The 24,827-nt window shown below is 39.2% G+C and overlaps 1 protein-coding gene across 1 annotated transcript; it reads left to right on the top strand.

Moving 5' to 3' along the window:
• Positions 1-9,486: 9,486 nt before the first annotated feature.
• armc2 (armadillo repeat containing 2) lies at positions 9,487-24,009 on the top strand. The gene is made up of 15 exons (XM_061746986.1): positions 9,487-9,559; positions 10,741-10,867; positions 14,264-14,334; positions 15,042-15,149; positions 16,102-16,286; positions 16,432-16,534; positions 16,610-16,824; positions 17,464-17,609; positions 18,669-18,768; positions 19,824-20,154; positions 21,717-21,839; positions 21,926-22,039; positions 22,562-22,694; positions 23,050-23,204; positions 23,391-24,009. The coding sequence occupies exons 1-15, from the start codon at positions 9,487-9,489 to the stop codon at positions 23,522-23,524; spliced, it is 2,118 nt and encodes a 705-aa protein (XP_061602970.1). The 3' UTR covers positions 23,525-24,009.
• The last annotated feature ends 818 nt before the right edge of the window (positions 24,010-24,827 follow it).

The following is a 24,827-nucleotide window of genomic DNA, read 5'->3' on the forward strand; positions in this document are numbered from 1 at the left end:
GTGTGAAACCACACTCTGCTTTTTTCCCGCCCAATTTTAGGTTAGAAACCAAAACCAGTTGGTTTGAACAGATCAGGCTTTGCATATTACACAGCCTGTCAAAACCCTGTATGTTTATCAAAATCTGACACCATGTGATGAGGTGGGAGTTATGAAAGGCTCTGTTGAGCTCATGTGTGGCACCAAATTAGTTAAATTCGGTGTCTGCACTGGTGTGTCAGCTGGTTTTGGATCAATTCACTAATATCTGATCATGCAGGCCTACCTTTTACAAAGTTCCCTGGTCACAATGCAATTATAAATAATAAAAATTTCAACTGCATTTAACTTCTGCCACCCCTTGGAATAGAAAGATGAGACAATGGTGGTCACTATGTTTGACACACCCTTGACGTTCTGAGTGTATGTGTAGATGAGGGTGTTTCAAGGTCTCCATTGACTGTGCACTAATACACTTGCCCTTGTACAGTCCTATGTGGTCAAAAGAATAAAACGTGATATTATCTTGGCTTTTGATGATATCTTGAGGTTGCAACCAGCTGAAACCACCATTGCTTCATCTTTCTTTTCCAAGGGGTGTACAAGGTATTTTAACTGCACTGGCCTAAATGCAGTGTAGGATACAAAGAAAGGGACACAATTATTGCTTTGTGTGTATGTGCCCACGCATGTATGAATGCATTCTTTTGTGCATGTGTGTGTTGGAGTGAATTATGACCTGAGATCACCAGTAAAACCACCAGGGAAAGCATACGCAGAGCATCATTACTCCCTCCCAGCCCACTCTTCATCCCTTTGTCTTCATGCATTAAGAAATGGTGTTGATGGTACAAGACAAAAAGGACCTAATCTACCACAAACAATGAACCATCCACTGTGGCACAGAAACAGAACAAACTGTAGATTTCTTTACAAATCTGGTATTAATTACATTAATAGAAATCTACACCAATAGGAACCTTTTCAATTCATAGCATCATTCTGGCCACATGTAGAGAGAAAAAAGGTAGATACATTTCTTCTATTTGTGATTCTTATAGATAAAATCTCATGGCTTTGGACTTCAACTTGCCAGCCCCCCTTATATTTTGAATGAATGCTGCTGAGATTTCAGCAAGATATCCTTAAAGGATTTCTTTCTTTCATTCGTTTTCCTTAAGGAAAGCAGCTATGATGGATCACCCATTCATCATCAGATCACCCATGAGGGATGGATGAAAGTGGAATGAAAGGATCAGGGGGAGGAGTTTGATAGCAGGATGAGGAAACCTTACTCAAACAGAGTGTGTGTGTGGCAGTTAATATGGTTAAGGTTACTAAAAAGGCTCATAAAATGCCCTGCAGAGTGACATGCCATAAATACTGTAGGTCGTACTGGTGCATGTGGATGCAGCATATTTCTTGCTATTTTAAATTTTCTGACCATACATACGTTTTGTTCATGTGATAAGCATCTAATAAGCAAAGAAACAATGTTCAACGTTCCTGTATGCATTAACCAGCATACTTTGAAGGATCACTCTACATTGGTGTTTGTCTAATGTGTTAATGTGAAGGAGCTTATGTGCATGCAACGTTTAAGTCAAATGATAATTTATAGAGCATAAAGTTACTTTTCTTTTTTGGTATATGCTGAAAATGTATGTAACTATTAATTTCTACTTGCATCCAGAAAGTTTTGTAGTTTTTACGTTTTAAAGGCAAAAATATATACCAAATAATGACGTGTCATGTGAACTGAAACTTTATAAGTTAATGAACTTAAACTGTAATTATAAAATATTTGGTCATTTGGGAGTCAAACTGGGCTCTTTTACATGACACTCAGTGAATTCACCCCATCATCCATCTCCCCACCACCCTTCTCCCAAAATATTTTAACAGATATGAAGTTTGTTTAAAAAAAACAATATTTGAAAGTCTTGTGAAATGCAAAACTATGTAACTACTATGCAAATGATTTGTAGACCTTCTAGATGAGATCAATATGTTTTCCATAATGGGACTAACAGTGCAAGGGTCATTATTACATATATATATATATATATATATATATATATATATATATATATATATATATATATATATATATATATATATATACAGTACACACACACACACACACACACACACACACACACACACACAAACATAAGAACAAATTGGCATAAAATATACATGTAAAACGAGAAGGTTAGGCATTGCTATACAAATGCAATAAGCCATACTAAAGCTTACGCAGGTGCAAACAAGGTGAAGCCTGAAAAAAGAACTGTATCTTTTTTCTGGCACTGGTGGCCTTCACCAGCCCACTGTGTACAATGAAATGACAATTGTGAGAATATAGACCCTGATGTTCACTTTTTCAAGTATGCAGTTCTTCTCCTTTAACAAAAGAAGAAGAAGGTGGAGGAGAGAGAAAATAATGGAAAAGAATTAATCACATGTTAGACTGAGTTATGCTTGTGAATTCCTGTGTGGTCAGATGGCCTTGGACTTTAAAGACCATGGTGAGCCACACAGACAGGTCAGCACTCACACCCACATATCTATTCATAGAGACAGATGTACAAACCATGATAGAAGGGCTGAGTCGCCTGCTTTTAGATTAGCATATAAAATGAGATGGATATGGTTCACTGGGATTCATCAGGGTGATGGTAATCTGAGGGGAAACAAAAACTCAGTGCCTCACTAGGTGAAACTGCTGAAAGGAACTGCTGTGAAGTGGAAAATTATGGGTTAAAAGGTGTTAATATGGCTCTTAATGAAGTTAATATTTTAGAAATGCATGAAGGTTCTTCTTGGGACTAGGAGAAAACAATGACAGGATCAGTACTACTTCGGTAAACAAAGGCAGGCTACCCAACAGGGTGCTGTGGTCTTATATTTGACAATCGTTTGCAAGCAGTATGTATCATCTGTACTAACTTTTGCAAAGAGAAAACAAATAAGTGTTATCTTTGTAAGGTCAACTATTGCCTCTTGCCCTTAAGGCTCTATTAAAACCTGTCTGTACATAACACAAGTGCGTGTGGGTACGTGTGGGTAAGAGACATATTTATTTTCCATGCTCACAACAAAAGATGAGTGATAAGCAGGCGACAGTCTGCCCATCATGTCTGGTTTATTTGAATGTCTGAATAGGGTATCGTTCACAGTGCCTACTGACAGGAGGAGTGCCTGGCTCTCTGCCCACTTCTGCTTCTCACACAGGAGTGTGGAAAGACTAGACCACATGAAAATGCAGAATATGCTGTTTTGTTTTTGTTCTCCCAGGATGAGACAGCTCTCCTTTTAGTGACCCATTTCATTGCAGATCATCTGAAAAGCTGAATCTGTAATCTTGTAAAGGCAGTAGTGCAAAAGAAGTTTGAAATGTGATTTTCCATGTCAGAGCACACCCACTGGATCTGACAACATCAAGCTGCTGACTAAAGGCAAAACTAAAGAACAACTCACTGCTAATTTCTGTCATGTTCTAACAACAACCTGCTGGCTCATAAATCTGTGTACTGGCGATTTTGTTTTGCAACTTCAGGAAAATCTGACTAATCACCTGCAAAAAAAAAGGCTAGATGTCAAAAAGAAAAGAGATAAGAAACCAACTAACAAACCATCTTTAAGTGAGACACTAAAATTTGCCAATAAAGCAAGTCACACATGCAGTAGCAGTTAATTAACTCAAGCCTTCCACCAAAGAAACTGAGCTGGGACCAGTAATATATAAGCTCCTTTCAGATGTACACCCCTTTCTATTAATATGAAAGCAACTGAACATGGTAACTTCATGTCTGAAAGAGTCAGTGGGTGTTTTTTTAATGAAAAATCGCATTGGGAGTCATATTGTGTCAGAACTAATAACATCAACATATCACAGAAAAAAGTTTGAACTAAATTAAGTTACAATGACCTGATTTACATTAGTCTGGCAAATAATATACAGTAAGTGTACATCAGTCAACTAAGTTTCAAAGCAGTAAACATAGATGAAGTTGAAGTTGTTGGTGGTAATTTTACTGCAGGTGCAATAAAAGATTGCAAGTAAAAAGCAAAAAGTTATATTTAAACTGCTTCCACGCACTGCCAGATTGCTTCACAATTAAACAACAGATGTATAGTTATTATGTGGATGGATCGGCCACAGGCTGCGGAAAAACATGGACAACGTGACCAAGTGCTGGACTGGAATCCACAAGGACAAAGGAAAGTGAGTCGGCCAGGGCAGACAGAGAAGATGTACGCAGGCGGAAATAAAGGCAGCCAGGTGGACATGGGCCCAGCTGAAGAGAGTCGCCCCCAACTGAGTCTGCTGGAGGAGTGTTGCAGAGGTTCAAAAGTTTGCTTTTTTTTTTAGACATACTCACTTTTATGAGTATGTCTGAATGAAGCTATGAGGAACACTGATGTAAAGGTGACCTATGTCTAAGGCCCACTTATTAACGCACTCATCAGTGTTCCTCAAGGTGGTATAGTTCAAAATTTGTTGCCCTAAAAACCCACGAGTGTAAAAACCAAAGAGTTTATCAGTGATCAGAGCCAAATAGTTTCTCCTTTTTGTTTTCTAATCGCCTCCCCACTTAGCATTTGCTAACTTTATGGTATTTTCTCATTTTATCAGTTTCTCGCACCTATTGCAAATTAGCTGTGAAGTCCCAGTGTATTGGTACTTTCAATGTTCTGTATGTGGTGAACACTTTATGTTATGCAGCTCATATCTAAGGTGGCTCACCATATTGAGTGAGTAATGGCTGTAATCAAAACGTATACACATATTTCTTTGCTGTCTATGATCAATGATGCCTGTCTGATGAATAAGGAACCCAGAATTCACTTTGTCTCACTTTTTATCACAAAAATAATAAGAGATGGAGTTAGTTTTCATGATATATTATAGGATATAAGAGTTGAATTTCAGAGCAACTTCCCTTTGCTAAGAATTAAATTGTAGTCAAAGAGTATCTTGCAGAAAGTGGCTCAAATGGTTCTAATGTTAAAATATTGAAATGTATAAGAGTACATATACAGTAATCATTCAATTGAGTCTAAATCGATATAAATCATTCTGTCTTTTGCACTTTACATGTTAAACTGGTGCTGAAATGATTAATTAACTGAACAATTAAACTAGTTTGGAAAAATGTTGTATAATGTTTTTTAAAAACTCACCCTTTTCGTCCTTTTGATTTTGTGTTTTATGATAGATACATTATTTTCTGAGGTGAGTGAACTGTTTTTAGAAAGAAATAAGCAATGTCTGTGGGGGGTGGTTTTTCATTATTTCTTTAATTTCTTTGTCACCAAAAACTTAAAAAGAAAATTTAAAGAAGAGAAAAAAGAAATAGAATAAATATATACTTTACATGGTCAATAAACACAATTTGAAATATTTCTGCCTTTGAAGCACACTGACAGCAAAAATGCAAGAATGTAAAGGTTTATTCATATTTTACACAAGTAATGTGTGTGGTGAAATCCAATGTACAAAGGTCCTGAATTGTATCAACAGAGTACAGTGTGAATGAAAACAGTTTCTTGGGGCAAAAATAGCTTAAATTTTAAAAATGAAGATAGAATATCTGAAAATAGAAAAAAGAGATTTCGCTGAAGATGTCGAAACAGGACTTGAATGGAAATCTATAAAGTCTGAAGGTGCGTCTGTCCTGAGAGCTGAGTGCTCTTTGTCAGTCTAAGCTTCTGGCCAGAGATGGGGCTTGTTACCAAGGAGACACACCACCTTCAAGCAGGATGATGGCTGTCACAAATCAACCCATCCATGCCTGTGACATAGCACCAATATCGGTGACGTGGGTTCTGTGACTATGTACAGTAGCTCCTGCTAAGAGGAGCCTCATCTTTAGACCCGCCATGTGCTTTCCTCTCTGTTGCGATACTCTTGATGTAGCTCCACAGGTACACTCTAACTAAAACAGAGTCCACTGCTTCGCATGTCAGTGCCAACTGTCCTGGCAGTATGTTTCTCCCTCCCCTAGTGACAATGAAATCACAGAGACCATCTCCTTCCTCCCATTGGCTGATAAGCTCCATGGTGATGCCCTGTGATTGGGCATGCCCAGCGTGCTCTCCCGGCCAATCAGGCTCACTGTATCCAAGAGACTGAAGCATGTAAGGCTATTTAAATCCAGCCAGGGACTCTTAAGATCATTCAGATGTATATTTCAGAGTGTAAAAAAAGAAAAAGCCAGGGGGAAAAGGTTTATGAGTGGATAAATGTTAAATTCCAGACAGACCTGATTGGTGTTCGAAGTGGTCATTCCATGTACATGGGTTAAAAAGACCCAAAGCGAAGAGTTGAGTCAGTGAACTTTGGCTTCACATCCTCATCCTGAACTCTGAATCTGTCTTTGTATTTGTCGATTAATATTGATCAAATCCTTCTTCCTCTGTGCACCGATGCTTAAGCTGAAATAAATTAAGCTTGAACAGAGCTGGGATGAGGATGTAAAAAGCTGGAAATCCTTCTTAAGTTCAACTCCAGTTGCGGCTTTTTTCCTGCTGTGTTCTACAATGCACACAGGGCAGAAAGATTGTACCAACCAACTTGCTCTGGACCACATATGCGAAGTGCGACTGTATGATGAAAGCAACGTAAGTGAGCAGCCATTTTGAGTCATATCATTTTTGAATCAGCATAGTTTGTGTACGGTAACTGCAAAATGGCAGGCAAATCTGAATGAAGGCGTGGGAACAACTTAGCCATGAAGTCAAGTCTACTTTGTGGATATTACTAATGTGAGGCTGGGGTTTATTATTAGTTAAGAAGTGTATGTTGCTGTAAATAATTCTGTAATGTGAATAAAACTGAAGTTCCATTTGTCATGCTACAGCCTGATTTTATTTTGCTCAGTACAGTATTTTGTGTAGTTTGCAGCCGTATGACCCATAGCAAGATATTTAGGTTAGAGGATTATATTGAATGACCCGTTTGTCTTTAACATGTGTGACGTTAAGCAAAAGCCGAATACAATCGGTCCTGACTACAGTCTAACTCAACCGAACCCACGGACTGTGTGGAATCAATTTCAGAGTGCACATGAACGTCTCAAATGAGGGTTTAAGAGACAAACAAATTGTAATTTAATGATAAGCTATTAGAGCCTATTGATTATGTAAATACACTAAGGTCTTTGCTGCCACATACACTAATTTGTGAAATTTGTGATCAAACACTTGTAGTCGGCTCACATTTACTATCTATTATAAACTATGGGAAGCTGAAAGTAGATTCAGAAAATTCGAGTTTGACATGTCAGCTACTCTTAAAGTATTTGCTCACAATATCCATAGCTTTCCAATAAACTAAAAGAAGAGAAAATGCCTGAATTCTGCAGAAAAGTGGCTTATATGCACATCAGATACACAGTGGCTGAGTAATGAAAGATTGTTCTGCTTATATTTTTGAACAACTACTGTATCCCCAGTGTATTTTATAAGGTATTAGGTTAAGTAGGGTAGACAAGGGGAGATGGGGTCTTTAACTATCAGGTAGGCTATTCAAGTCATTACTAGATGTGATTAGACCACACCTTTAGTTTATTTTCTTGATTCAGTTTTAAATAGTCACTGCCTGCTTTTGAAGTCTAAAATGGCTTTCCCACAACATATATCTTAGACTGCTGACCTGGTACATCCCTGACCAGGTAAGTACGGTGGTTTGTCATTGTGGCACTGACTTGGGCCTTATTTATTTTAGCTATCTGTAATAAATCTAGGTCTAACAATATTACGCAGGGCCGACGTGTGCTGGTAGCTCTGGTAAAAAGAAAATTATAAAATTGGTCAGACCTTGTTTTGGGGTAAACATGAGGCAAATATACCATTATTATTATACTTTGCATATTATCATTTTCAACAAGATTGTTCATAAAAGGCTCCTTACATCGACAAAAGACTAATAGAAATATGTTAGCAAAATAGATTAACACTATTGTGCAGGTTCCCTCCAATGCTTTGCATACCATAGCCCTGCAGACATCCTCTTAAAATAAATTAATATTTCAAGCATTTTAATTAGCGTCATATAACTCGTATAAAAAATAATAATTCAATTACATTACATTAAATTAAATCATGAAGACTTTGTTTAACGCGAGGATTGTATCAAGTTTTAAAAGAGAATTTGTGCAATCTTCACATGCCTGAGATTTACCTGGATAGTAGATTACGTTTGTAATTTGTAAAAAAAGAAGTTAGTAGTTTCCTTCACAACCGTGTCGTACACGTCACGTTTACGGTCGCGCGCTCCACTAAGGCTCGTGCACGTGACAGCTTCGGCCCAGCTCTTACTCTGCTGGAAAAATGGTCTATTTATATATTCTGTGGCTTGATTTTTATTGTTTTGGCCGAGAAAATCATCTCTAAAACTCGAGAGTCATCTTTCCCTACTGTTTACCCGGGAGGACTGTTAACGGTGAGTGTTTAACGACCGAGGATAGATTTTCAATGTATATGTTTTCTGTTCTCGTGAAAGTCTCGTCAAATTAAACGTATCATAGTTCATAAAAAAAAAAAAAAAAAAAAACATACCATATCAGCTACTCAGCGGCTGGTAAAAATAAATACGTTTCCCATGTTGAATAAGACTTACTAAGTTTGTTTTATTTTAGGGTTTGTTAGGATAACAACGTTTTGTCACCATGGAAACGGTGCGTGAACGCGCAGAGACGCGCTCATTCACTCGCTCACATCCAGATAGACAGACAGGGGTTTAAAAGTGCTCCCAGTGGGGCGCTAGTTTACAGGTGTTAAACTGACTGTATCTATTTTTTCTAACCTCATAGCTACTTTTTGCTGCAGCATGGTGTTTATATAATATGATGGGCTACATATTTTATAGATTAACCTAATAAATGTTGTAAAAGCTCCTCAAATTAAGCATCAGAAAGAAAGACCTGGTTCTGCAATTTGAATTTTTTCTGCCTTTATTGCTTTTTACATAGTTTTGAGTATCTTTGAATTTTGGAATAATTCATGACAGACTTAAAAATCATCAGTGTGTCACCTTGCATTCTGGAAAATTGCGTATTCGTATTTAATACTTTAATACTTAATTGAGTATTATGAGTTGAAATATTAACTGGTTAATTAATTAAAAAATATATTTATTTCTGCATCCAGCCATGTAATATAGAGTTTTTTTATGCAGTAAATGCATAGCTTACTTATTATGAAGTAATTTAAGTCTTGCCAATGCTGATTTGTTTTAAGTAACTTGGACACTTGATAGTTTTCAGTCCAGTCTCCTAAATCTTAGTTTTTAATTATTTTGATCTTTTGTGGTTTTATAAAGGCACACAGTACTGGATATCACACAGGCTTGGATGACAACTATGGAGATAAAACATGAGATTTGCAGCCCTTTTCACCCACAAAAAAACTGCATGAGGAAAACATGTTCAGAGATAGTAAGTGAAGCCAGGCAGCATCTGCGAGTTCAGTCTACCCAGCGACCATTTACTCCAAGGGATGAACACAGGCATCTTTTTGGGAGGAACTCTGTTCGAGCAGATCTTGTCAGCAGGCCTCCATCTACGTTTAGGTTAGTTTCATACCCCCACCAACTTCATACACTCCTTGAAAACTTATTACACTTCTTATATAATTAGTCAAGTTTCTCTTCTTTCTTTTTTATCACCCTGCAGTCTTCATGCTCAATGTTTCAATGCTTCAAACTCCAGGCCAGGTTCAGGGACTCGCCTCTTGCCTCTGGACCATGTATGTTCTCTGCTTAATATGTGTTGCAGTATGAGTAAAGGATTTCCAGAATATTTACATAGCTTTTAGGTATTCTTCTAGGTACTGATGGGAATTAATGACATTTCAAGGATATAAATTCAAACAAAGGAATTTCACTGAGAATAAAAGTATATCATTTATTATCATCATATACCAGTGATATGTCACTCTGCTCCAGATACCAAAGTTTCCTGTATCTGGTGATGCAGAGGAGCCAATAAAGACGTCTTCCAAACCTCCTGCTTACCCACCAGATGTGAGGAGGGGACTTACTGGATCTAAGGCCCCCCAACAAGTTAGACCTGTCCCCAGATTGCAGCCTTTAGAAGCAGGCAAAGGTGGTAAGGGAACAAAAAGAGTCAATAAAGTTTGAAAATGTATCACAATTATGAAAAACGACATCCAGAAAACAATGTCCCATTCATTTTACTGTCTTGCTGTAAATCTTCTTTGCAGCCACTAGTCTGTCTGTCTGTCTTGGGGAAATGAATAGAAACGTATACATGGAGACATTTTTGTAATGATTTTTTTTTGTATGACACAAAGTCAAATAAATACATAAATTAAAATAATAACATTCTGATATTGAAAATCCTGAATATTACATCACTAATTCCTGCAGATTTTTCTTCAAAACCGCTCTGTTATTTAGAGCAATAAAACCAGTGATGGGCCTGAGTCCTTCACATATGCATGTAGTATAATGTGCCTGCTGCTATCAGTCTGCTAAACAACTAACTTTTTGTGTAAGTGTGTCTTGTGTATTGGATGGTCTGGTGTGAGCAATGTTTTTTTTTCATTAATTAATTAATTCATTAATTCATTCATTAATTCATTCATTCATTCAGGGAAGATTGCAAATGGGTATCAATAACTTGACACTTGCTCTTTTAACTGGTGAAAGAAGTAAAAAAACATTTCTACACCACACAGCGGTATCATGTATATAAATTATTTCTTGCTTCATTTTTCATTTGTATTCAGTGAAAGAGAGATTAAGTCCAGGCCAAGGACAAACGCAGCTGTCAGTTAAACAACTCTCCGGTATAAACCACACTACAATTTTTAACGGTCATCCCAAACCGGACCGATGCACAACAACAAGTAAAAGGTAAAGTCTTCAGTTTGACTTGATGATATGCTGTGTAGCATCTACCCTTACACCCTCTCCCCTTCTCTTTGGGCCAATCCCAAAGTTCACCCTATTCACTACAACTTCACCCTCAAAATGAAGCCACAAGGGGTAGGGCTTTGTAATCTTCCCTAGGGATTGGGAGACCACTTGCTATGTCACTGCGTGTTTTACGTTCGGGTACGTAAGCGACAGCGTAGTTACGTTTGCACATATGTCACACCATATCAGGAAGCCGAGAGCTAAAAGCAAGCTAAAAGCTGTTTTAATTTCCGCTGTAGCGCTGTTAATATGCCAAGTTTTAATATTTTTTCAGGCGTAAAAGTAACCGTTAAGATCCCCAACCTGGGCTCAGTTTATCCAAATAACGCCTGTTAAGAAATTTGTTCCGATGTTTTCGGGGATGAGAAGAGCCGCCGGCTCGAGAGCAGATCGACGCAGAGCCTACGGCGGTGCGCGTCCCCGCGTAACCTACGCTGTAGGCTCTGCGTTGATGTAACGCAGAACCATAAATCAGCCTTTATTCTGGCGAGATCTGAAAAAACAACGTGACATCGAGGAAGCGAGTGATTATGTACATTCACTGAGTGAATATTATGAAAGTAAAATATATATTTCTCGCTAGAAATGTAATCAAAATGCATTTTTATGCAGAAACTAACTCAGAATATTGATTTTATTCACTAAAAATTAGAAATGTCCGCCATGTTTTTTTGTTTGATTCAGTCTGCAAATGATGACGTAAAGCATTCTGGGAGATTTTTTCTGGCCCTCGGTCGCAAAGTCAGCATCTGAAATCCCTCGCTGTGAAGGGGCTAGATTCATATACTGTACACTAGCCCTTGTTATGCCCACTACCCCTACATGCAAAGAGGAATTGGGACACCCTCATGGGAACGCGCAATATTTAGAGGGGTAGAGGTGAGGGGCTAGGGGGAGTATTGGGACTGGTCCTTTGACTATAGTGATGGCAGGACAGTGAATTTAAGATTCACTAGCACACCTGTTTCAGGAACAGCCATAAGTAGATGGAGTCACTGTTATTTCTTCTTATTTAATCATTATGAGTTTGTTTACTGCTTTGAAGCCTTTTTGTATTTTTCTCAGAATGTGAACTTCATTGTGTTCATGAAGTATTTTAAGGATTTTATTGGACTATGTGACAGAGAAATATACCTTTAATTGAACTGATCGATTTACCGTAATTGTTAGCAGTATATTTCGTGCCAAAATCTTGGCTCTGTCACTGCCACTCTTAAATTTATTTACAGACACCACCATGAGATAAAAGTTACATATAAACTGTATTACATATACTGTATTACATATATAATACAGTATTTCAGCACAAAGTCTAAAAGTAAGGGTTCTGTGTATAATTATTTAGATTCATGGACATTTTCCAACGCACAAGCATTTTTAAACTTGACCAATGGCCAAAACAGCCTTCATACACTCAACGGATTTGGTTACACTAACTAATAGATGGGATTAGCCCCACACACTCCCATCACCATTATTTTACTCAACACTATATCTTGTTCACAGTTAAATCCAGCTTCCTGGCAAGCTTCATTCGCAGTGAAACTGCCTCTATCTGTCATTACTGTCATGTGTCAGCTTTTACACTTTCACAACGCAGATAGGCTAAAAGCTCGGCTTTTTTCTGCCGACCTCATCAGCTGTGTGTCAGCATGAGGGGCATAATTCTGAGCATGATGTCGGTGGCTGTCGTTACAATCCATCCCTCTATTGATCGGATGGGGCAACTGCCGCTTTTGATGGGGAGGGGGACAGGTCATAAACCACTTCTACAAGAAATCTGGGCCATCGCCTGCAGCACAACCACCTCTGTCACAATCCAAGTTAACGTGCAGTGTTTGTGTGACTTGTTGCTGACAAAGACAGGTCCCAAGACAGGTCCCCTTTTTATGAGGAAATAGGAGGGGTTCAAAGACTTTGGAGTCACGGCAGAGTTTTAGAAGCTCCGTCTGTCACTGTTGTAATGAATTACATAAAACGAGCGTTGGAGAAAGACAAACAGAGAAAATCACAGAGTCAAGCCAGAAGCACCCAACTGCAAGTGGAAATGGAAACAGCATGGCAGATTAAATTGATGGGTTGGATGAGATATAAAGATAGGGGAGAGACATCCAGTCAGTTCTTTTTCTCCAATAAGCCAGAGCTCTATAGCTCCAAATGGATCTCTATTAGATTTGGGTGCCCATCTGGGCAAGGCTGGCAGCAACATGTATTATGATTGCACTGCACTGCCCAAGCCTAAGACAGGGATGAGGTCATGTCTCAGAGAATGCAGAATCACACAAAGAGGGCTTATTATCTGGCTCTTAATCCTATCATACAGAGCCAAAGCCCCCTGACATTCACTGCAGCATGCCTCAGCCAGCACTTCTTGTTGCATGTGTCCTGTGTGCCAGCTTTTACTAGTCACCACAATTGCAACAAAAGTGTGCTCTTAAGTTAAATATAGTATATGAATATTTGGGAAATCGAGGAAAACCCTCAAGCAATGCTTGAATATAATAAAGAACAGAGAACTGTAATGTCACTAAAGCGTCAGATGTTATAAGATATGAAGATGAGTCAAAACATGACACATTATTGACTGTATTCATTATAATTACCTAGTTTACACATATCACAGACCACCTGTCATGTTTTACAGATTTTACTAGTCTTACAGAAGTGATGGGTTTCTTTCCATGTAAGTGAAATAAGACTGTAAGACAACAATGTCATACAGAGGGCAAGCCACAACACAAAACTTTACATGACAATCGTCTGAGTTTTTAGAAGCATTTTACCGTTAGTGCACAGATGCAGTAAGACTGTGGGGGACGACTCACAGTGACAAAGCATGAACAGCTTTAACCAGACTGCCCACAAAGCCATGATCTTAGTTCCTGTCTGTTGGTGATTCTAGTGTGTGCTGCACAACAACACGATCACACAGTTACATAAAAAAAGGCAGTTACCCACAATGTGCATACAGACATTACATGTATCTGCATGGAGGTAATCCGTGCACCCTGGTCCACTCATGCACACGCAAAACTGAGATAACGGCACCTGCTCTCATCTCAACCTCTGCTCCAACAGGGACACCTAGTGGCAGTTGATTATACACATATATAGTCTTTTAAATGAAGGAGCAAGGAAAGGAAATGTGCAATAAGGCAAATCATTTCATCCATTAAACATTCATTTTCCTTCTTCAGTTTAACTTTTTCAACTATACTTTTAACGTCCAATCCACCCAGATGTCACAGAGTCAATTAAATCAATTTATACAAAACAGTAGTTAATAACATTGATATAACTTTCATCCGTGTTTTTTGTGTTTCTTTGTTTCAGCTGTAAACTAGTGCAGCCTGGTGTTGACTCAGGAGTCAGAGCCACAGTGTGTAGAGCAGAACGGAGAACAGGTTTGTCGAGCTATATGAAATACACCGCACAGGGTTGCTTTTTTTTTTATCCCCCACAAAGCTTTGCGTGTATTAGTATATGAGACAAATGGTCGTTTGTGCACAGCGTATAGAGGTAAAAAAGTAGTTACAGCTTTATCTGATGTAATATACCAGTGGTTTTACTGGTTTTATTTTTTCTGAGATACCTAAACAACCTGAATAAAGTGTCACAATGTGAAATCTTGTATATTGTTTCATAAGAAACATAGGCAGACCTCTTGCTCTCTAACTAAACAAAATTTGCTGAGTGTCAAACTTTGATTGGTACAAATTGGGCCCTTGTTGCTAAGGGCCTGATTTCCACCATGTCAGGCAGCCAGCCAATAGCAGAGAGAGCTGTTGGTTTGTTCAACCACAGTTTCCTGCATCACGCCAACCAAGGGGTTATGCAAATACTCAGCAAAAAAAGAAAAAAAAGTGCAGAGGGAGTTAGATATTGCAGACATTTGCGTGCACAAACTCATAAGTACACGTGTTCTCATTGCACATGCCCACGTGCAGACTATTTTGCATCAACCCTGAAAGAAATTGGAGGAAGTATAGCTGTGGTGACCTTTTGCTGTGGCATCGAACTTCCTGCTGTTTTATTTTAAGATGTTGAACTTGTGAACCAGGCTTGCTGCAGGAGGTAATTGGCTAACTGCTCTTCTATTCACACATTTCAGATCTGGGGTGCCGAGACAACGCCGCTATTACAAAGGAAGATGCAGAGACCTCGTTGTGGAATAGTGTGATTGCTCCTGTTCTTAATGAGCTAGAAAGTGTGGCTGCAGGTATGGTGTGCACGGCAAAAAAAAGCAGTACAAACACACCACATACAGTAGACTTGACCAAATTCATTTGTTTCATCCCAATAATACATTTTTCCCTTTGGACTGTTATAATGTCTCAAAAATTTAACCTAAATCCTATTGTGGCTGAATTGATCAGAGTCTTTTTGGTCAAGCTAAGCCTTACTTATCAGTTCTTCTTCTCCGTTTCTCTCATTATGTTTAATTTTCAACCAACAGGCTGAGAAATTGATTTCTCAGCACCAGGAGATAGTCATGCACCAACTCACAAAATGAAAAAGCAGCCGTCTCAAGAAAGACAAACAAAATAGTGTTATGTTTGGCATCTGTGCAGAATCATTTAAGCTCGAAACTACTGTCTGGCAGCCATGAAATGAAATCTGTGGCTTTAAATATTTTAACATTCTAAGAATTTAATGGAAAATTCATTTGAAAGATAAATATGAAATATTTATCGTACTAAGGGCTTTCTGGCACATGCATAAAATGCTTTCAGTGAGAAATTGCAGTGAAGTGCAGTGTGTGAGACTGTTTAACCTTTCTTAGAAATGTCTAGAGCCTGTTATTTATGCAGGGAAAACATTTATATTACCTCAAAAACAAGGAAAAGACTCCACCCTCTCCCTTCCTCTCCGTCAGCTGCTGCTGCATTGTTCCTCTCCATTTGACCACTGAAACTCAAAACTGCTTCTTAGAGTCACTTTAACTTTTTGCTGACGGCTATATTATTGATGTTTCATGATCCCATACATGCAGAATATCTCTACTATTTTATACATACATAACATTCAGGTGTATTTATATGGACACAAACTTACCAACATATACAAACGAGGGGTTCATTGTCATACTTTTTGCTGTGTCTGGATTCTTGTCATGTTTTTGTGAGATTGACATACTTTCTTTTGTTTTGTGTGTTTTCCCACTGTGAAAGGCAGCTCAGAGGGCTCGGTGGACCGCCTGTGTGATTTGTGTGATCATCTCCATGGCACCTTGGCAGATGCGGACACGCTCAATCGACAGTGCAAGAGAAGGTCGTGGATATTGCGAACGCTCTTCCGCCTTATCGACCTCAACTATGCCCAGCTCAACCTACGCATTGCCAAGCTCTGCCTCACTGTGAGTCACCCTTGAGTTTGCAGGTGTGTGTGTGTGGGCGTGTGAATGTCGGTCTGCTTGTCTGATACAAGTTTCTGTGACAAAACATCCAGGAAACTAATGTAAAAGTGATGGTAATGTTTTTTTGTTTTTGTTTTCTCTCTAGCTGTGTGTCAGGGGAAACAATCTGCTCAACATCTGTAAGCTCATCTTCAAGATCAGCCGCACTGACGACAATGACATCCTCTTCGAGAACAACTCTATCATTGGTCAGGATGACATTATTGACCTATTTATTATGTTGTAGCCTTCTATTCTTAAATATATATGCTTTTTTCATCTAGATTCATTGCTGGGTCTGCTGAACAATGAGGATGTGGGTGTATCAGGAGAAGCTCTTCTGTATTGTGTTGGCACTTTAAAATTCCTCTCTGGAAACATAACATTCCTCAGACTCATGCTGGATAAGAATTGCATCGGTGTGGCTCAGAAGCTCATCCAGAAGCTCTGTACAGTCGAAGACACCCACTTTACCATAGCAGGACACATCCTTGTACAGGTTTGTCACAGATTCAATATCCCTCAGTTAGGATCATTAGGACTTATAGGTTATATTGAAGTTGTAGATATTTTATTTAAAGGTTTCGTGTGAGTTTTCCTCAGAAGTTCTGCTGAGTGAAAGACTACATAGTCAATAAAAAGAAACACGATGGGAAATGTACGTTCAATGTATTTTTGGGCTTATGCAGATTTTCCAACTAATTAGGGGAAAATGTTTTTGTTTATGTCTGGTTTATTGTTGCTTCATGAACATAATGTTTTCTGCTGGCCCGACCACTTCATTCCAAAACATGCTGTGCTTCAATCTGCTGAAAATGACGGCAGCAGACCACATGAGCTGGCCCGAACCAAAATCTTAAACCAGGACTTCATTTGATATCTAACACAACTCATTATGCCTTTACAGGAAGAAAATAAACCCACTGTGACTTTTCCAGAGGCTCTCAGCGCTGCTGTGTGTTGGAAAATTACAGTTTCCTTCTTGTGATAGAATGATTTATTTTACTATGAACAGCTTCCCATTGCTCCTGCATATAGCATCCTGTACTGGCCAGCAGCCAACCTTACCTAATATAAGAATTACATTCTGTGCAAGGCACCAAACGAAACATTGACAGGCTTCTCTTTACCCTTACAGTTGACAGCCACCCTAAGAAATGTTGCCGATCACCCAGATTCCCGCCCACACTTTGTTTCCTTCTCTATACTGCCAGCGCTGTGCCTGGTACTGCGTCATCACAGTGAAGACCAGGACATCTGCCTAAACGTTTCCAGAATTTACAGGTATCACCTATTTGTTTTAGTTGCAAGAATTCAACATAACGCCACTCCTCGTGTCTGATCTGTGTTCTTAGAAGTAAACCGTCATCACTTAACTTGAGCTGTATCAAAACAGGCCATCACTCAGTTGACATCAACTAGTAGACATTTTTTGTGTCTCATCAGTTTCTTTCTCTTATATGATTCTCTTTCATGCAGTGGTTGTATGAATCTGGATCTCTCAAAACAAGAGTCAGAACAGTCATCAAACAAGTTGCGGTTGTTCGTCTGTGTTTCTATCTGGGCAATCACAAAAGCAGTGCCAACACGGCAGCTGATCTTGGTTGTACTGTAATCACATTCATGTGTTTCAGCCCCGTAGTATGCCCTGATTGTACATTTCTTGCATAAAGCTCAGAAAGGAGTTCACTCAGAAATCAGAATGTTTGTGTCCATGTGGTTCAATAAGAAACCAGATGAAACCAAGAAAACAATAACTAAAGCTGACTACATGAACATGCTCACCCAAATCACACACAGAAGCGTAGGCTACAAGAAACACACCGCTTTTTAGGGGCTGTAAGGTGCTTTTAGTTTTAAAAAAAACAGCGGTTTTACATGAGGCAGAATGATCTGACACTGGTTAAAACTGTGGCTTATGCTGCATTTTATGGCACTTTAGAAACGTATTCAGATTAAATGCTTCGGTATTTGCCAGCTGCACTCAAACTGAAGAGCCACATGTTGTAAATATGGAATCAAAATCCTCTGATCTTTTTATCACCAGTAAATAAGACCCCGGTGTACTTTGTTTCAACCTCTGACTCTGGTACAAGCTCTTCATCCGTGTACAGTATAAGTCCTTTAGCTATGTGTTTAGTGCATTGCAAAATATAAAGAAAAGCAGATTTATTTGGTTTAAGCTAAGTTGATAAATCTATTACTGTTGGAAGGTTTTTCCCCCAAAACTGCAAAAACATAGAAATGTTATTGCATTATGAGTTTAAATGAATCTAGTCACTGTAACTGCCTGGTCAGTAAGTGTAATGATCAGAGATATTTGTTGTCCCTCTTTTCCTCCAGCAAACTCTCCTCTTACTCCGAGTCCTGTCTCTCGCTTGCTCAGACCCATGACTGCTACCCGCTATTTATAGAACTACTGCGCAAACATCACCAAAAACAGGTAAGTCCACAAGCCCCCTCTCTATTCTAAGAGAAGAGTATGTGTACATTTAGAGTACATAGTGTTCGTCTCTGTTACTCTGATCTATTTAAAAAAAAAAAAAAAAAGCAGTAAATGATAGTTTTCTACAGGTGTAGGAGTGAGAGGAGGAAAGCTACATAAGAAAGGAAAGAGGCAGTACCAAACCAACTTGACTAATATCTGTTCTTTATCTTGTGTAGTGTAAATGAACACAGGACAGCAAGACATATGAGCTTGTTAGAGCAGAGCGCCCCCTCCTCACGCTACTGTCACCACACATCCATGACACAAAAGTGTGTGTTTTAATTCACCCACTGTTTTGGTTATTTTCATGTTGTTGAAGTGTGAATTCCTTTTTTTTTGGTGGTGGATGTGTATTAACTAATCAAAAAGGGCAGCGATCCAGCTAATAACTCAAATCATATGCATTACTTGCTTCATATTTTCTTTGTTTCTTGATCATATCATCTGTAAAATGGCAGAGAATAGTGAGAAATGCTGAGTACTGATCTGGTGAGGTGTTCAAATGCTTTTTGTCCCTCCAACAGTCCAAAGCCAGATATAGTTAGGTTAATGGCATTACATTACAATGCTTAAAAGGGATAAAGTCCTCACCCTTGGGGTCTGGAACCTATAAACATTTGGCTTTTGTGATTAAAGCACTAAGTCTCTTACCCCAATAGAGACTGATTAATGTCGCTCTGACGGGTTAATAGTTGCAGCTCTGCTATTTTCCCAGACGACAGTATTTGTTCAGCAGATGGATACAAGCTTGAGAGTTATCGTTATATTTTAATTTATATTACCTTTATCACTTATATTTTCGTGGACCAACTTGATAATACTGATTTAAAAGAAAAAGAAATCAAACCCATTTGTTTGAATCTTATCAAATAAATTAGTCCAACAGAGCCTGGCCTTTCACTGCCAGCAAATGCCCAAAGAAAATTGACAGCTGATTTTGATTCAGGATTTGGTTAATGTGACTACGATTAAAAATCTATTAGTAACTAATCTTCACTGCTCCTTCCCAGGAACTTGTTGTGCGTCTTCTCTTCACTCTTGGGAACCTCACAGCCAAAGGCGGCGAGCCTCGTCAGCTGCTCTTTCAGTGTGATGGCTGCATGGAAACGCTTCTCCAACTTTACAAAAGCTACCAGAGAAAAGACCCGGCCCCATACACACCCATCCAGAGAGGGACCCCTTTCTCCACAGAACCTGCCAATCCTCTCATCAGTGCACGGGAGGTCGATGACGTGCTGGTGAAGCTGGTCACGGTGCTGGCGAACATTTCCATCCATCCAGCTGTCGGCTCAACGCTGACCACAAATACAACCTGCATTAAACTTCTAATGGAGACGCTGGGTGAGCAAAGAGACAAGTTCCTCAACTTGTCTCCAAGTCTGACTGTTAAAAAAAATATATATAACACAAAAGGAATAATAAGGCTTACAGCTATGTCATCTCTCCTTTTTTATAAATGTCCTTTTGAAATTTTGACTTTGTGTCAATCAAAGGCAAGGCAAGTTTATTTGTAGAGCACAATTCAACAACAAGGTGATTCAAAGTGCTTTACAGAGACATTCAAACATCACATAGCATGATTTAAAGTTTAAACAAAAAAAAGAAGAAAGGAACCAATGAAAATATGGATTTTTTTGTAAAGAGCAAGATTACCTTTTGAGTGCATTTTAACTAAATGTAAGGCACCCAATCACTTCTCTTGTGCTGGGAACAAAAATGATCATGGTCCAAAAGCACATTCAACATTGGTTTACTACATCGCTCTCTCTCCTCTTGGTGCTTTTTCTTCAATACACAGCACGTCTTCCTTTGGCTTACCTGTTATTTTAAGTCTGACAGCAAAGCGCTGCATGAGCAGGATATTCTGTCACATCTCACAGCCAACTTGGTTTGCATGTCTGACTTTCTCCCATGTGGTTAGATTTAGGTTTCAGAACAGGTTGAACTGATACAGTATGTAGGTGGCTGTGAAACTCTTCTCTGCTGCTTGCCTCCTACACTCGACTTTGTGTCAGTTGGAAGAGAGAAGTAAACAAAATTTAGGTAAAATAGATGGACAAAAAAAAAACATATTAGAAAATGACTTACATAGGAAGCATGTTATGTTACTGAAGGCAGGAACATATAAATGTGTGACTGAATGAGAATACAGGGTTGGTGAGACCACCAGAGACTGGCTGCAAAACTTCATTAAAGGATGAAGGACGATGCTTAGCTGACTGATGTCATGTTTTCATTAAGTTTGCATGAGGCTGAGCTGCTTTCTATTATAGAGCTTTGAAGAAGGGGACAACAAAGTGACGTTTCCAGTCAGAACCAGAAACTAAAATCTTTGTGACACAGGTGTCAGTTGACAGCACAACCGCAATATCTGCAATTTATGACTAAGCACACAACATCTGCTGCTATATCAGGAAAATACTTGGCTTCCAAGCTGCCTACAGTCGTGAGCTGGGTCACGCCAACCTTCGTATGATTAAAACCATCTGTATCAGGACGAAATTATCACTTATTAGTAAGGTTGCATTATCTTTCCAAGAGTGCCGCCTACTTTGCATCATTCTATGTTGCAGTTGTTACAGAGATGAATAATGTATCCTTATAAAACTGCTTGTTTTGTTCATGGAGTCATCATTATTCAAAGAAACTGTTCATTTTTGAGCTTTCTATGAATACATGTGTTGTATTCAAAACACAAAAAAACTGAAATAACTCTTCTCATGATGCTTATATTAGTTTTTCGAGAGTTCCCTCACACATAAATGAATGCAGTGCGTTATTGTTGATCAAAAAGTGTGGATGATCACTATTTTATGCAAAAATAAGTCAGTGTGACACCACATATACTCCATATATTTCTCGTTTTTTGTCCTGTGTGTTTATGTGACGTGTGGATGGCACAGAGCTGAGATCTGTGCAGGAGAGCGAGGAGCTGTTGGTGAAGGTCGCTGCCACCATCACCAACCTGTCCTTCTACCAGGTGGAAGGCTCAGAGATCAGAAGTAATCAGCTCGCCATTGCAACGTGTAAGACTAAAAGAGTACAAAAGTAAATAGGTTAAGGTTCTTCTGTCTTCCCCTCGGCTCACTCTTTCTTTTGTTTTTAATTACAGTGCTTTTGAAGTTGATGCTTAGCTCCAGTATGGATGCCATGCTGGAGGCCACCCGTGTCTATGGAAATTTGTCCCATTGCAAGAATGTGCAGGACTTCATTATGCAAAACAAAGGTTTATGAATGACAAAAATGAAAATCAACATTTAAATAAGTTCCTCTAATACAGAGCTTTGTTTTTCTTTACTTGTACCATCCAGTTCCCCAAAGTGTCGGCACACTGTGTAAACTGTAAACAAAACCAGACTGCAATGATTTTCCAGTCATTTAAGTATGCATCTGTGGATGCACTGACAATATTCACAGTTTTTTTTGTGTATCTTTTTGAGAGGGTGCATTGTTTAGGCAAATAAGGTGTCAGTGATATAATCCCTTTACAATAAACTTAAAGGATACTTTTTTACACAGTAGAAAAACAACATAAATCATGTTCAAGTACACAGCCACACAACTTTAAAGTACTTAGGCACCCACACCCATACTGCACACTTCTGGTCATGTTGATGCTCGACTTATCGTCAAGGCCAGCGCTGCGCAGTATAAACATGCCTGCTGACTCTAGTGACATCAGCTCTCTTATCTTCCCCCTGCTTTGTCCTCGTCCTCTCCCTCACTCTGTCATCTTTCTCTCCTTCAGTGCACCGGTTTGTGGTGACTCTGCTGGATTCAAAGAGCGCTGAGATGTGTTTTTCAGCCTGCGGGGTCCTTACCAACCTGGCTCTGGACCCTCCCAACAGGGTCTGTCTCGCACTGGAGGAGGCTTCTGTCAAGTAAGGACAAAAGCACTTAGAGAATAAGACTGTGTGCCTGTGCCTTCTGCAGAGTGCATCTTTGTAATGCAACCAAAAGACAAGTCACAGAGTTTCCAGGAAATAACAGCCTCTACTGTGCTGACAACAAAGTCAACAATACAATATGATGTTGAACTACAGTATGTTTGTGCAGTTCTCTTCTGTCTTTACTTTCAAAATGTAACACTGTTGGAACAATGTTCCTATTTCCACTTCATGTGCCTCTTCAGGATCAAGTGCTAGTTACAGTAAGCTAATGCTTGCAAACGTGATGATCATGTGAATACCTCCTCCTAAAGTCACATGACGTGTGTGTCTGTGTGTCTGTGACTAGGCTGGTGGACTGCCTGAGAGACTTTGGACCAGGTGACTGGCAGCTGGCAGGGCACGTATGCCGGGCCATGTGGAATCTGACGGGTGGTGGCTCAGAGAAGCTGTTGGACACACAACAGAGGGAAACGCTGCTCGAAATGCTGTCTGCATTCGTGGGTTTGTGTTACTAATTCTTACATTACAAAGGAGGGACACACACTGGAACAGATCACACTGTGACCCGCAGGGAGAAAGGGCAACATGTACACTGATACTTCCATGTCACATCTGGGAACTGTCTTAACACACTGATGTGTATCCCTTTCCTCGTGATCTGTAAACTCGCTTTACTTGATTCCCTAGATGAAGAGGAGGCTCTGAAGTGGACAGAAAACGAACATCTGAGGGACTTTCACAGGGCTTGCTGGGAGTTGGAGTTCCTGCCTGTTGCTCAAAAACTGATGATGGTGCTCCAGTCTCCAGATCTCACAGCTTGACATACTCCTCTATGTGTGAATGTGAAGGTTTATCGTTTCCTTTTCATTAAGAAAATAAGAACCTCAATTAAATGTGACTGAAATAACCAGCTAGAGAAAAAAATAATAATCTCAAATGCACATAAAAGCTTCTCATTCCTGTCCTGCAGAGCACAGTAATCCTCTACATATGCTCAATATGATAACCTTGCTACCTTATGACTAAATGCACCTGTTGTTTTTCACAGGGGATTAAGTTACAAATATTTTAAAGCCAGTTTAAGGCCTGCAGATGATGAATATAAAACCCATTACAAAATTTCAGAGCAATAATTTCATGGGCCCCTTTAAAAATTATATAAACACCTGCTTTGAGGATTTTCACAACTGACTTTATTGTAAATTTAACTTGTAAAGAAACCTAAATGATGACTGGAATTAACCTCCTAAATAAAGCTGTTATTGTGTACATTTGAGCTTGTGTGAAATTAAAGAATGCACCTTTTTTCCCCTTTTTGCTTCTTAAAGCCTTTATTGTTACACAGATATGGAGCCAGGCAGTGCTTACAAGTAACACCAAATTGTCAAAGTACAGCAATTCAAATTCACATCGAAACAAATCAGGAACGGCACTTGATGCTACAAAACCCCCACGTCAGTTTCGCCAGTTTACACACACATTAGTTACCTACTAGAACCACAAGACAAGCTGAAGTTTCAAAAACCCCTGAAAAACTTAGAAGGCAAAGCCAGAAAAACATATTGTTCTCTACAGAGAATCTCTCAGGTTGATATGCAAAATAGTTGACTGGCTGATATCAATGTGGCTTAAGTTTTTCTTATTCTCTAAATTGTGTGGGAAATCCTGTGAAATGAGAGGTTCAGTCGGTGGGGATCACATGAAGTTCCTGCTGGTGACTGGTATTGATAGACGTGTATGTGGCCTTTATGGGAAATACCCTGAAATTCAGACGGATTATCAGCCTCAACTGGGAAGTTAAAATGTTCGCCAGGAGCAAAGAGAGACTTTGACCTCAACCGCACCACAGGAAGAGAGAACGTTACCGGTTTCCCATCGAGTCATACAGTTCTGAAGCACATACAGTAACATGAAATCCACATGAAAAGTCCCTGAACTGTGCTGATGGCAAGCCAAACCTGAGCCCAGCACACAATGATGACAATGATGTTACTTTTAATTTGTACAGCTTTGTGTACTTTGGACCAAAGGTTTTATGGTACTTTTCATGAGTTTACTTTTGCATAACAGCCCTTCGACTACTGTATATGCTCACTAATCAGCGCAAGTAATGTAACTTTCCTA

Source organism: Cololabis saira, chromosome 18 (genome assembly GCF_033807715.1).
Source record: "Cololabis saira isolate AMF1-May2022 chromosome 18, fColSai1.1, whole genome shotgun sequence".
NCBI classification, from domain to species: domain Eukaryota; kingdom Metazoa; phylum Chordata; class Actinopteri; order Beloniformes; family Belonidae; genus Cololabis; species Cololabis saira.